General features: G+C 41.7%; 1 protein-coding gene across 1 annotated transcript in view; it reads right to left on the bottom strand.

Moving 5' to 3' along the window:
- The window catches only part of LOC146977698 (ras-specific guanine nucleotide-releasing factor RalGPS1), a 104,384-nt gene that overhangs the window by 70,738 nt on the left and 20,472 nt on the right, over positions 1–13,174 (bottom strand). The window contains exons 5-8 of the mRNA XM_085794120.1: positions 10,490–10,573; positions 8,420–8,509; positions 5,652–5,744; positions 1,135–1,261 (exon numbers count right to left, since the gene is read on the bottom strand). Coding sequence (XP_085650246.1) covers positions 1,135–1,261; positions 5,652–5,744; positions 8,420–8,509; positions 10,490–10,573 — 394 coding nt within the window. The remainder of the gene's footprint in view (positions 1–1,134; positions 1,262–5,651; positions 5,745–8,419; positions 8,510–10,489; positions 10,574–13,174) is intronic.

The following is a 13,174-nucleotide window of genomic DNA, read 5'->3' as shown; positions in this document are numbered from 1 at the left end:
AACAGATTCTGAAGATAAACAGTGACGTCCTGCTCTGATACTCTGGTGACTTGTTCCACCATCAGGGAACCACACAGAGGAACGATCTGGACTGAGACTGTCAGTACAAGGATGGTGATGACAGACCAGAGTCACTGGAGGAACACAGCGCCTGAGAAGAAGCATGAGGTTGGATAATGAAGTTCAAGTAGATGGGCGGAGAACCTGAAGTCTCGCTGAAGGCAACATCAAAGACTAGAAGTTGAGTCAGGTGACCATGGGTGGACAGTGCAGGTCGATGAGTAGCAGAGCGACATGCGACTGAGCACCAGAGATTGAGAGAGAGATTGCATTCTGGGTTTCACTGGGGCAGCCCACCAGAGGAGCACTGCAGTACATGAGATGAAAGCCAACCAGGACCAGGGTGGAGCTCTGAGTCAGATGGTCCAACAGATGCAACATGGTAAGACAATTTGAATATTTCATCATACAGGCTTTAAAGGGACAACGAGGAGTTTTGGAAAAGCGAAGCGTTTTCACACTACATTTATGAGTCTCTGCGCGCACCGTAAAATTCTTTGACCGGCGCAAGACAGACTCATGTTTTCATTCATCAATAATCATAGTCAGAGGTTCGAAGACAATCACATACCGTCGTAGTTCCGACCATAAACGGCGATTCCCATGACTCGCCACGAAACTGAAAGTAAGGAAACGACCACCACTAATAATAACAAAATAACGATAGAGACAAAACGATATATTTATCGAAAATGGGCCCATTAACAAGTGTGGGTAGCGGAGATTCATCCACATTAACGTGAGACTTTTTTATAACCAAATAGAAACTCCTCGTTGTCCCTTTAAGATCCAATACCATGATCAACAACATGGAGCATGCAGCTCAACACTTCAACCTAATCAAGCTGAAACCTGAGGGAGGTCATCATCGATCTGTAGAAGAACAACTGCAACGTTGTGTAGAAAAGTGCAAATCTTTCCAAATGCACTCCACCTGTGCTTTGAGACCGTGTTCTGTTTGATGGCTTTGTGCTTTACAACGTGCAAAATTTCTGCAAGGATTGAAAAATAAAAAAGCGCAGCATCCGTACCGGGACACACTGAAGCAGACCGTGAAGTTGAAGTAGTACTCACCGAGATAAGGAATACAAGGCACCATCTTCAGGGAGCGGATGTATTCTCTCATGCGGGTGTAGTTCTCCTCCTTGGACGTCAGATAGTTCAGCTTCTCAAACGTGGCCTTGTCCTTGCGACTGATCAGCTGCAACACAGAAGAAGAACCATATGTTTGGACTGCGGCCTTTTTACCTGAATGGGAATTATGGCAACCTCGCAGATGTTGCATCGATCAAACCTCTCCCCGAGCCAAACTGCAGAGTGATAAGTTCCAACACTCACTACAACACTGTTAAAAATCAGAGACCGTTGAACCAAGAGCCTTATTCACTGAGGATTATACTCAACAATAATTCCTCAACAGACACATCCTCCGTGGTTTTTCCTCTGGTCTGCTGTGCTCTGCGGCAGCCAGCTCATTAGGCACAGCTCATGTACAGTGAGCTTGGGGAGGCTTGGTGTGCATCATGCTGAGTGGTTAGGACAAATTTGGAAAAGGCCAGTTGTTATTTGTTGCCAATATGTGACCCAATACTTTTGCTCCGGCATACAGTGAGTGACTTGGAGAGGGTTTTTTTGTGTTGTTGGTTTCATCAAAATGCAAAAAAAAAATGACAAGATGCCTGTGGGTTGATCAGAAGTGTGTTCCCGCAATCTGAAGCTACTAAAACAAATGTCACAACAAATAAAATCTTATAATAAGTTTTAATAAGAAAGGAAAGCAGCACGAACTTTAACTGTCAGTCAGTAGGGCTGGGTTGAAAAGAATTGATTGACTGATATGAATTGTTAATCTTTATTTGAATAATATCTTGGATCTTTGACTGGATCGTTTTAATGTGACCCTTTGGAGTCTTCTGTGGACATGTGAGGTCGACACCTCATTAGTTTTGTAAACATCTCTCTTGCACAACAAGATCTGGTCAAATGAGAAACACATGGCAGACGCAGTTCCACCAACTGACAGGTCTGAAGGTAGCACGACTGGATTTAAAAGGATATTTCAACATTTTGGCAAATTCACCTATTGCCATAATCCCTATAGTTTTAGGAGTAGGTTTATTACGTCAGTGCAAGCTGTTTATAGATCGGCGAGGCAGAGACGTGAGCTGCTCAGCTAACGCAACAGAGGCTCACAGTATCTCCAAGTTTCCCTCATCAAACTAAATACACAATCCAACAACTCCAAAATTGACCTGCACATTCACCACACTATGAAATAATAACATATAATTTTGTAACATTACATGAAGACACATGAAGCAAATACTCTGAACTACTTGCGCTTTTGAAGTCACTCTGCCGAGCAGCCGTGTCTGAAATGTAGTTCCGGCTACACATTTGCATCGAAAACAACTCTGTCTCCGTCTCGTTCCGTTACTATCTCATAGTGTGGTGAATGTGCAGGTCACAACTTGTCCACGAGAGCATTTTGGAGTTGCTGGATTGTGTATTTGCGAAAATACCGCGCACTATGCAGAGCACAAGTTTCTGCCCCGCCAATCTGAAAACAGCCTGCACCAACAATTAAAGGTAATGAACCTACTCCTAAGACTATAGGGATTATAGCGATAGGCGAATTTGCCAAAATGTTGAAATATCCCTTTAAAGACGAGAGCAAAAGCAAAAACAGGATGCGCAGGAAGAAGTGGTGTTCACCTGTTGCCAGGGAACAACACACGTCTGACACACATGTTTTTTAATGTGCATCTAAACTGTTGGTCTCTAGGATCTAAAATCACTCATCAGATTCCTGTTCTCTCAGAGTCATTTAAGATATTACAGGAACTACTTCTGTGAAATGTTGTCATAATTACTGAGTGATGCTAAATTATACTAATTTGAGTGTTTAATGGTTATTCAAGCATTTAAGTGTTAAGAGGTGAAATTGACAACTTTAGTTCAATGATAATCTCATTCATATCAAAGAAAAACTGCTGCTGTGTTTTTTAATGATACAGTATATTATCGGCTTTTAATGCCTTTATTATAATGGGACAGTATGAGACATGGGAGAGAGACTCGGATTTGAACCCAGGCTGCTGCAGTAAGGACTATGCCTCCATGGGCTGAGCCACCAGAGTGCTCCAGAGTTAAAATCCATAATGAATTCAATCAGGAACTGCATCAGAACCTTGTGAATCAGAAGTAAAGTGAATGGGTTTGGGTAATCAAACCCATTCACAGCCCTATTCACCAGGAGGCGGAGCTCGGCCTCCGACCTGGTCAGTGATTCAGTACAATTGGTTCACTTTGAAAACTTTGCTTTGTACTAAACTCCTCAAACAGCAGACAGTGGAGCTGAGAGACTGGTACTGGATTGATTAGCCGAGTTCAGAAAAGAAAAGTAAGAAGAGTCCCCTGTAGAGAGGTCGTCCTGCTGCCTTGTCTCCCTCAGTCTCCCTCGGTCTCCCATTCACTATATCATGTCCTTCAGGCTAAAACCTGCCTCTGCTAACTACATAGCCTGATTAGTCGCATATGTTACACACACAAACAGTCATTAGCCCTAGCTCAGTGAGTCACAACCACAACATCATAATCAGCGCTGAAACAACAGGTCGGTGAATTAATGGATAATGATTTAATCAGCAACTCATTTGAAGCTAAAATGTCAAACGACGTTTTGTATTTTCTTCCGAGAAGGGAAGATTTTCTGCCGCTTTTTGTCTTGTCAAATCATAAACTATTATTTTGAGGCTCTGGAGAGTTTGAAAGACACAACTAACAATTCATAGACGTCATACTGGACTGTGAGAGATTCGTTTGATCCAGAAAACCCCTGGCAGAATAAACTGAGATTGATGATGGTTACAGTCTCTGTTGGAACAAACCCGTTACATCTTTAATGGATTTCACATCGATAATCAAAGCCGAACAATATTAAGAGTCCTGAAACAATTTAGCGATTGGATCGAGCTGCTGAAAAGTGAGTAAAATGACACATTTAAGTGTTTCCTCAGTTGACGCCGCGTTCACCTCTGCACCGAGAACATGTGTAACGTCCCTGAACAATAACGTCCTCTCTGAGCTGCTCATAAAGGCCCATCAACAGAAGCCCTGCTGTTCACATACAGAGTGTTTCTCCATGTGTCTTGGCCCTAATGCATCCACTCTTCACGGTCTCACGTCCAGCACAATCAAGTCAGAATTCATGTTCAGACATTAAAGGCCAGGCCCGGACCGTCTGAGCTTTAACGGCCTGGAGGAGATTCAGCTGTCTCGAGTGGAACCAATCACTCAAACACCACGTTTGGACAAAAGGCGGCGGCGGGCGGCGGCCGGCCACACGTTAGTGCTCATAAACGCGGAGACACTGGTGCGTTTGTGGTGGCGAAAATCACTTTTTTGACAACGGAGGTGGCTCCATGTGTTGTCTCCATTTTCTCTGAAGGGTGGTCGATGGCCGCGGAGTAAAAGGTCCACCAACATCTGAGACTCATAAAGCTCAGGATCTGTCCAGCAAGACGTCGTAATAAACTCAACCGTGAAATCCATCATTTTAATATTATATAACATGATACACAACACATTTGTCTGGCTGGCTGGAAACTTTGACACAAGAAGTGATTCACAGAACAAATAATTTAATATTTGGTTGCGAGTCTGTGTTTAAAAGGTCACGTTTCACTTTTCGCCGACTTTTTCTCGCCACTGTTGAAAACACTGCACCAACAATTCACTTGTGTGTCAGGTAGAGCAGGTGGGAGAGGTCGGCAATTTCCCCAATGCAGTTTTTATGCCTCTGTGTCATGTGACCTGTCATGTGATATCTCCTACACCTACAAAGAACTTCAACTTTGGCACAAACATTCACTTGTATTCAAGGTTGAACTGATTAAATTTTGGAGGTCAACGGTCACTATGACCTCACCAAAGAGATGTTTGGCCATAACTCACAAATTTGAACGGTAATTATGACACAATCGACTCAACTGTCAAACAAGACACCAACGGGCCAATAGGAGCAGAGGACGCTCCTCTGAACACCCTCATACAACATGAAGTGAAGCCTGGAAGTTTGACAAACCACATTTAATGGATTCTGAGAGCGTGAGGAAAATGGTGATTCCTCTTCCAGCTGTGTCAGTTTTCAGTGATGATTCACCATGAACTTAATGTGCACATAAGGTCTGTCAGTAAACAACTTGGTTCAATTTTATTTGCTACATTTGGCTGGTTTGCCTTGCAGAACAGTTCATCTCTGTACACACTTTAATAAAGTATAAAAGTCTGTGAGTCCCTCTGATTCCTGATGGACTTTAATGAACTACATTTCCCAGAGTCAGGGTACAGTATGTGTTTTCACAGGCTCCGGACTGTAATTTATCTTATGTAGTAATCATGTTACATTAATGGTTCTGACTCGAGGGGGAAATAAAGAGAGACTGTAGAGATGTGAGAATATAAATGTAAAAAAGCGTGGTTCTTCATGATTGGCTGCTTGGAGCTGACTCCCACTCGTTCTAAAAAAGGAGCGAGTAATGACACTTTATTGTTTTTGCTTGAAGCAGTGTATGAGACTAATGTCTTACCGCCCAGGTTTTGCTGAGTCTGAAGATGGGAGCGCTCTGCAGAGCAGACACCACCGACACCAGGGAGTGGAGGTTGTTCAACTCCAGCAGTTTCTGGGAACAGACAAAGAGATGTTGTAAATAAGATGCTGAGTACAATCAAAACCTGTGGTACAAAATAGCACAATAATTGTTGGAAACAACAGGTGAGGTGTCCCATGGATTAGAGGTTAACACGTCTACCATGAACCCAGAAACCCTTGTTGCGTCTCTCTCTGGGTTTGGATAGTATCACAGTTTTAAAGTATAAGAAGGTAAATAGAAATCTTTAAGGTATAACATGTGTTGTTTTCTATTAAACTGAACAGAGACTGTGTTTAGACAGATTCTGTGATTCGTTTCCTCCTCTACGGTTGTCCGAAAACCAAGAAACACATATCAGGTGGTCACGCTGTAGCACTGGGTGACATGTTTCTTTTCACCATGAACACACAACTACACAATGTTTTGACACCATCTCTGCTATCCTACGATCTGTAAAGCAATAAATCCAGCCGAAATCCCAGCTTAGTCTTTGGCCTAAAGTGATGTGTTTGGTGATGTTGTCACTCAGGCAACGTCACAGTGATGAAGTCACCATTTCAAACTTGTTATGTTATCCGACAAGAGAAATACAACCAGACAATCTGAAAAACCTAGTCCGTGTCTGGACCAGCTGTGGGCAACTGCAGATTTTGTGATGTCATTTTACGAAGCTTACATCATCTTCTGCTATGACTTTAGCTGGATTTACGGCAAAATGAACGCTCAGAGGGAAAGCTAAAAGAGACACATTATCTTTCTTTCAATTACAGGGTATTTTTCCAAGCATTTTGTCTTTATTACAGTCATAGAGAGGGGGGGGGGGGTATGTAGAATTGATTACAGCCATTTGTACAAAGTCTTGTTACTAATGACTCTCTCTCTCCTGTTCGGTCTAATGTTCAGTTCTTCCTCTGCCTCCTTGAGTAATAATGAATCATGGAATGAAAGTAGTTTATTTGCTGTAATCGAAGTGAGGCTCAATGTACTGGAAGTGCTCCTCCTCTTCTCAGCAGCTCCTGATCCTGATCCAGGAAACCAGAGCAGCTCAGTAGACTGAGGCTCCACACTCTGCTGATCAGTGATGGAAATATGTATTAAAATGTGGTGGAGGCCTCAGTGGGTCACCTGATAGAGTGTGTGCCACATGGACTTAAAGGGATACTTCACCCAAAATCGATACTTCACCAATTTTCTACTCACCGTCATGCCAGGGAAGGGTTTGGAGAACTTTCAGAGTCATCAAAACGCTTTTGAAGTTCCAGGGGGGGTCCGACTGGCAACGGATTTTTATATAATGGCAGCGGATAGAGCTCACTTTTGAATCGTCCAAAACACACACTATGAAACATCCAAATACCTCCATACTGCTCGTCTGTACTGACCCAAGTGTCCTGAAGCTGTGACATAAAAAAGTTGTTTGGAAAAAATGAATTTGATCTCTGTGCTAGCTCCCAGTGGCTCTGTTGATGTTTGTGCGCATGTGCGAGATTTGCTGTGAGATGTTCATTTGTCGTTGTAAACCACTGGATGTATGATGTAAACACGGAAGAACATCCACCACCATTATATGAAAATCTGTTGCTAGCAGGACCCCCCCTGGAACTCCAAACGCGTTTTGATGACTCTGAAAGTTCTCCAAACCCTTCCTTGGTATGACGGAGAGTAGGAAATTGGTGAATTATCGATTTTGGGTGAAGTATCCCTTTAACCCTAAACATAGCAGCCATGGGTTGAGTGCAACCTGCCTCTGTTTCCATGACTTTCCTGTATCTCACTGTGCTGTCTGAATACATTAAATACGAGCACAGGGAGTGAAAGAGAAGCTAACAGAGCGACTCCCAGTTTGTGTCTGATGTCATTTGCAATCCATAACTGCAGAGTAGTTCTATATGAGCACACACTCTGGGTCTCAACAGTTACATCAGATACATAAAGCTTCATTTTCAGGAGTCTGTATCTTTGCCAAGAACGTTATGTGATGCGTGCATGTTTCCTTTCCAGCCCACACGCCCAGGGAAAAAACTCCCTCCTGCTACTGTTCCCTGATAGGATCACAAGAGGAGGAACAGCATCGTGTCCCTGCCATCAGCTGCGTCTGCTTTCTCCATCACTTCTCCTGCAGTGTCATAAAGTACCTGATGGAAGTGGCTGGATTCTTCACACACGCACGAGGCGACTCAGTGTTCAAACTGTTTTACAAGTAACTGACCGTGACCCACAAACTGCAGATCTACAGTAAAACACTGACCGTTGAGCAACTGGCTTTATCTACTGAGCACACGTCTATGTCTGATGGGTTAGGCAGAGGGTTAGGGTTAGGGTCACACACACAATGAGCTAGTTCAGCTGCAGCAATAAAAGAGATTAATGTGAGGGTTTGTCCCTTTCAGCTCACATCCACATTAACACTATCTCATCAATTGTTGAACTGAAAACTGGATCCAGAAAACCATTATAGACTGTAGATTATTTATAGAGCGTGTTCAACAAACTAATATTATAATCAGTGTTTAAAGTGCAAATTCACAGCTTCTTCCATCTTAATTTAAATAATCTATGAAAATGTTATTTCTGATCTAAAGCAGGTCAATTCATTCATTTTGTTCTCTCATATAGCTATTTATTGACTGACTTTAACTTGGTAGCAGATAAATACCTCTCATATTGGTACAAAGAATTGTCTCCATTTAAAAATATGAACTCACCTTTGCGATTTTAACAAAATGGCCCAGTATCTCTGCACGAATCTTCAGCGTCTGGGCTGTTAAGATTTCCCTCACCAGCCAGAAGCTCACCTGAAACAGCACATACACACATATGTAAAAAGACACATGAATCTAGATGCAGTCATCGGTCTGCTAGTTTAGCCCTGAGCTGAGCTCGAATCAGGTTGTGACTTGTGAGACTTGTGGGTGGCAGAGTAAAAACAGGACGTTCATGAGTAAAGCAGAAAAGGCAGAGTTCTCCTGACATCTACATCCTGCTGTGTCACAGTGGACCTGAGGATGATATTATGAATTCACGTAATTTAAAACAAAATAGACGTAATTAACATAAGAAAAAGTGACAGTTTTTTTCTGTTTCACCTTAAAGGGATAGTTCAACATTTTGGCAAATTGGCCATAATCACTATAGTTTTAGGAGTAGGTTAATTACCTTTAATTGTCGGTGCAAGCTATTTTTAGAACAACGGAGCCGTGAGCTGCTCAGAGCTACGCTACGGAGGCTAATGGGATTTCTTGGTTTCCCTCATCAAGCTCATCAAATACACAATCCAACAACTCCAAAACACTCAAAACACACTGGTGGACAAGTTGTGACCTGCACATTCACCACGCTATGAGATAATAACGGAACGTTACGTTTCTTTTTCACTGTTTTTACTGTCTTGCTTGTATTGTTTATTGTTGCTGATTATTTTATCCTGTAAATCACTTTGGCTGGCCATAGGCCTTTAAATGTGCTATATAAATAAAGTTGACATTGACATTAAGTTGTTTTCAAGGTAAAGTCATGCAAAACCGCTGATGCGTGTTCCTGTCAGTTTTTCAGAAAGCTGTTATTATCTCATAGTGTGGTGAATGTGCAGGTCACAACTTGTCCACCAGAGCGTTTTGGAGTTGTTGGATTGTGTATTTGATGAGTTTGATGAGGGAAACCAAGAAATCCCATTAGCCTCCGTAGCGTAGCTCTGAGCAGCTCGCGGCTCTGCTCCGCCGTTCTAAAAACAGCTTGCACCGACAATTAAAGGTAACAAACCTACTGCTATGACTATAGGGATTATGGCAATAGGCGGATTTGCCAAAATGTTGAACTATCCCTTTAATGTAATGTGTATGTGATAGGTAATACAACACATTCTCTCTACTCTTGCAGTAAATTCAGGACACAGATATTAAACATTTTCCAATGTTTTGAAACAGTGTGGGAACCAGATACACTGATCCACTGTGCTTCTGCAAATAAATAAGAAAAGTCTGGTCAGGTTTTCCAGGGGAACAGGACCCAACTGCAGACACGGCATGGAAACTAATAAGGTGCAACAAAAAATAATTTACCTAACTCACGGAGAAATTAAAAAGGCAGGAGCACAGAACAAAGAGCACATGCACAACATAGACGATCAACAAGGTAAAAAAAAATACAAGAGGGAGAAACAAGACGCAGGTCGAGCAATCGCACACAGGTGAGACACAGGAAGATGAGAAGATAAGGAACTTCAAAATAAAACAGGGGATGAAAGACACAGACTGTCACGGGCCTGTCTTGTTTTAAATGTTTACTGCAACTAAGTGAATTCTAAGAAAATGGAAGCTGAGCTCTGGACACACAGATGTATGATTGGCAGCTTGATAGAGACAAGAGTTAATGTGGGTGTTTGTTTCCACCTCTGGAGACAGATGTTAAGTGGGGGTGATGATGAACAGCTGCTAATGCTAACAACATCACTGTAACAGTAGTTACTGTAGTAACAGCAGTACAGTAAACTTGCATTCATTCATATTTTTTTGATCATCTGGGGAGACACAAGCTACAAACACTCCATCAACACATAGACACAGTAGTAAGTTGTTGCGGTGACTGTGTTTGGCAAACACACATCACAGTGGAGGAGTGGGATATGTATCCACCTGCTGGCAGGAAGTCCAACACTCATCTTTTAGCTGCGTGTTGAACAGCTCTGAAGCCCAACACCGTGTCTCTTTGGTGTTAGATAAAATGACGAAACACTGTTGATGAAATACGCTGCTGTAAAAAAAACACGGGACACACACCTGGTTGAATCTCCGTGTGAACGCCACCACGTTCGGAGCCAAACTGTGTTTCTCTTTCCCGTTCCATCCGCAGCTGGCCAGCTCCTGCCAATCAGAGGAGGACATGAACGGACAGATGTGAGGGAAGTGAAACAGCGGTGTGAAGAGTGTGACGGCTGAGAACACAGGTTAACAGAGGATCAGACAATAACAGCTTCAATTTAGAATGTGGTTGTGAATAACAACAGCAGTTGACTGTCTGTGTGGGCGGGAGGAAGCAGCACCACTACCACTCTCCTGTGAGGGGATTCTGGTGATGAGCCACCAGGGAGAACAAAGCCTCAGTCTCATGGATAAAAGGAAAACAAGCTGATATAAAGCAACCACAAATTGTAGGTTATAACAGTCAGTACTTCAATTCAATTCAATTCAATTCAGTACAAATTAATTTATCCCAGGGGCAATTGAAATTCAGTTTGCAGCTGCCCAGTCCACGTCACATTCAGTCCACATCACATTAATTCCTGCATCATGTACATTTCAGTTTCACAACTCCCAAGGGTAACACTTAGTACACACTATTAAGCATTAGTTAAGCATTAACTAATAAATACATTGCACATGCATTATAAATGAAGAATTCAGTATTTATTAATGCTTAACTAATGCTTAATAAAATGTTACCCTCCCAGGTACGCTTTGTTAAATATCAAGCCCCAGAACAGGACAGTATACATGGTCATAATAGAAATAGTACTACAATTAATAAATAATTCATTAGTTCAATTAGGGGAACAGTATAAAGAGAACATAGATTTAAAAAAAGAAAAGAAAAAGTAAAGTGTAAAATCTAAAGATATAATGTATATTGTTCTAGTCTTATTAATAATGCATAAGAGGAAAGAAGAACAACTAGTCCAACTCTCTAAAGTCTCACATTATTCTGACATGCTCATGCTGAAATGCTGCAGTGAAGCAGATGCAGTTTTCACCACTTTCACTGTTTGATTAGGTTGTTAACATTTGTTATCATCACTAAAATCTGAATATATTAAACATCAATTATTTCCCTCACACTCAACATACAGTAGCACTCAACATAGCATCTATCTACCTACCTATGTACTGTATCTATCTATCTATCCGAATGAACAATTTTCCTCTTTAGACTTTTTGTTCGTGATGTTTTCCTCCAGCTGGCTAGTTTAAAGAGAGCTGGCTCTCTGTACACTGTGTACACAATACAATAGTGTACCTACCTACAGCCTTAAACATTCAACATTCATTATTCAGAATATGGAAAAGAATACTAACACCGAGTTCATTTCATTTCATGACTCATTAATGACTCATTTCTAGACTACCGGTACGTTTATTTGTTCTTGCAAAGTTGCATTACTGTTAGTCAGTTTTCGTTAATTTAGCCTTTGATTATGTTCTGGCCACCATCTGGCTTTGGAAAATCTTAGGCAAAACTTGTTGTCTGATTGAAGCGTTGCCATTCATAATCATGGAGCTAGCATGGCTAAAAAGGGAAGGAAACTGTTGCCATGGGAGTGGATCTGGTCTTAATGTGGTCTTGTGTGATACCGGTTTTCTCTCAGAGAGATAAACTAGTCTTGGCTGAATAAAAACAGCAGTTCATTCACCAGTGGAAAATCCTTTTCCCTTTTACTTTTGTCCAAATCTAAGTTACTATAATTATTTCATTCTTCCGCAGACGGCATCCAGTGTTTGACGACCTTGAGTTAAGGCCATTAACAAGGACAGGAAAACCCCCAGAAATCCAGATTCCATTTCAAACAAGATTACTTCCATTTGGACCAGTACCAGATTACAATCAGGTTCCCAGCATGATGTGTGATTAAAAGTGACATTGCGACTGGCAGACTGTTTGGAGATTAAAGTTAAAATTTCAAGGTGTTTTGATGGCGGTTGTGTAGAAACCATCAGCCCTCGTGAAGCATCTGCATTTGTTATCCACGCTGAATCAGCAGAGCTGCTCTTCTCGTTAGTCACCGTACTTCATGATTAATTCAGGCGCCACTATTCTGCTGTGGGGTTTCCCTGCAGGTGTCTGTCTCACCTGAGATCAACACCGCCTCCACTTCTCTCAGTCTTATATAAGATGTTATACAGTTTATTAAAAAGGGATACTTCACCCAAAATCAATAATTCACCAATTTTCTGCTCACCGTCATGCCAAGGAAGGGTTTGGAGAACTTTCGGCGGTGGATACCTCTATACTGCTCATCTGTACTGACCCAAGTGTCCTGAAGCTGCGACATGAAAAAGTTGTTCGGAAAAAGTAAATTTGATCTCTGTTTTTAGCCTTGTTGTAGTAGTAGCTCCCAATTATCGATTTTGGGTGAAGTATCCCTTTAAGTACAAGGAGAAATGATCTGTCATGATGAGAAAAATAATAATGTATTTTATAAATTATTTCCATGTGTGTCTTGATTAACCACTTCTGATTCGATGTTACAGTACCTCCCCACTTCATATGCAGATAAACAGGTAGTAAGTGTTGTTGCTTTTATCCAATTCACAGACGGGTGTGTAGTCAGTGTGCTTGTACTGATGTTTATGTGTGAGACAAAGAGGGACAGAAAGTGACTTTCATAAATAAATGGTCAAATATTTTGAGTTCATAATAAAGCTGTTTTGAGACTAATGAGACAGTGTCAGAGGACGTCAGTAGTGCAC

Source organism: Trachurus japonicus, chromosome 12 (genome assembly GCF_045865225.1).
Source record: "Trachurus japonicus isolate A0001 chromosome 12, Traja_1.0".
Taxonomy (NCBI): Eukaryota; Metazoa; Chordata; class Actinopteri; order Carangiformes; family Carangidae; genus Trachurus; species Trachurus japonicus.
This window is presented reverse-complemented; position numbering and strand designations above follow the sequence as displayed.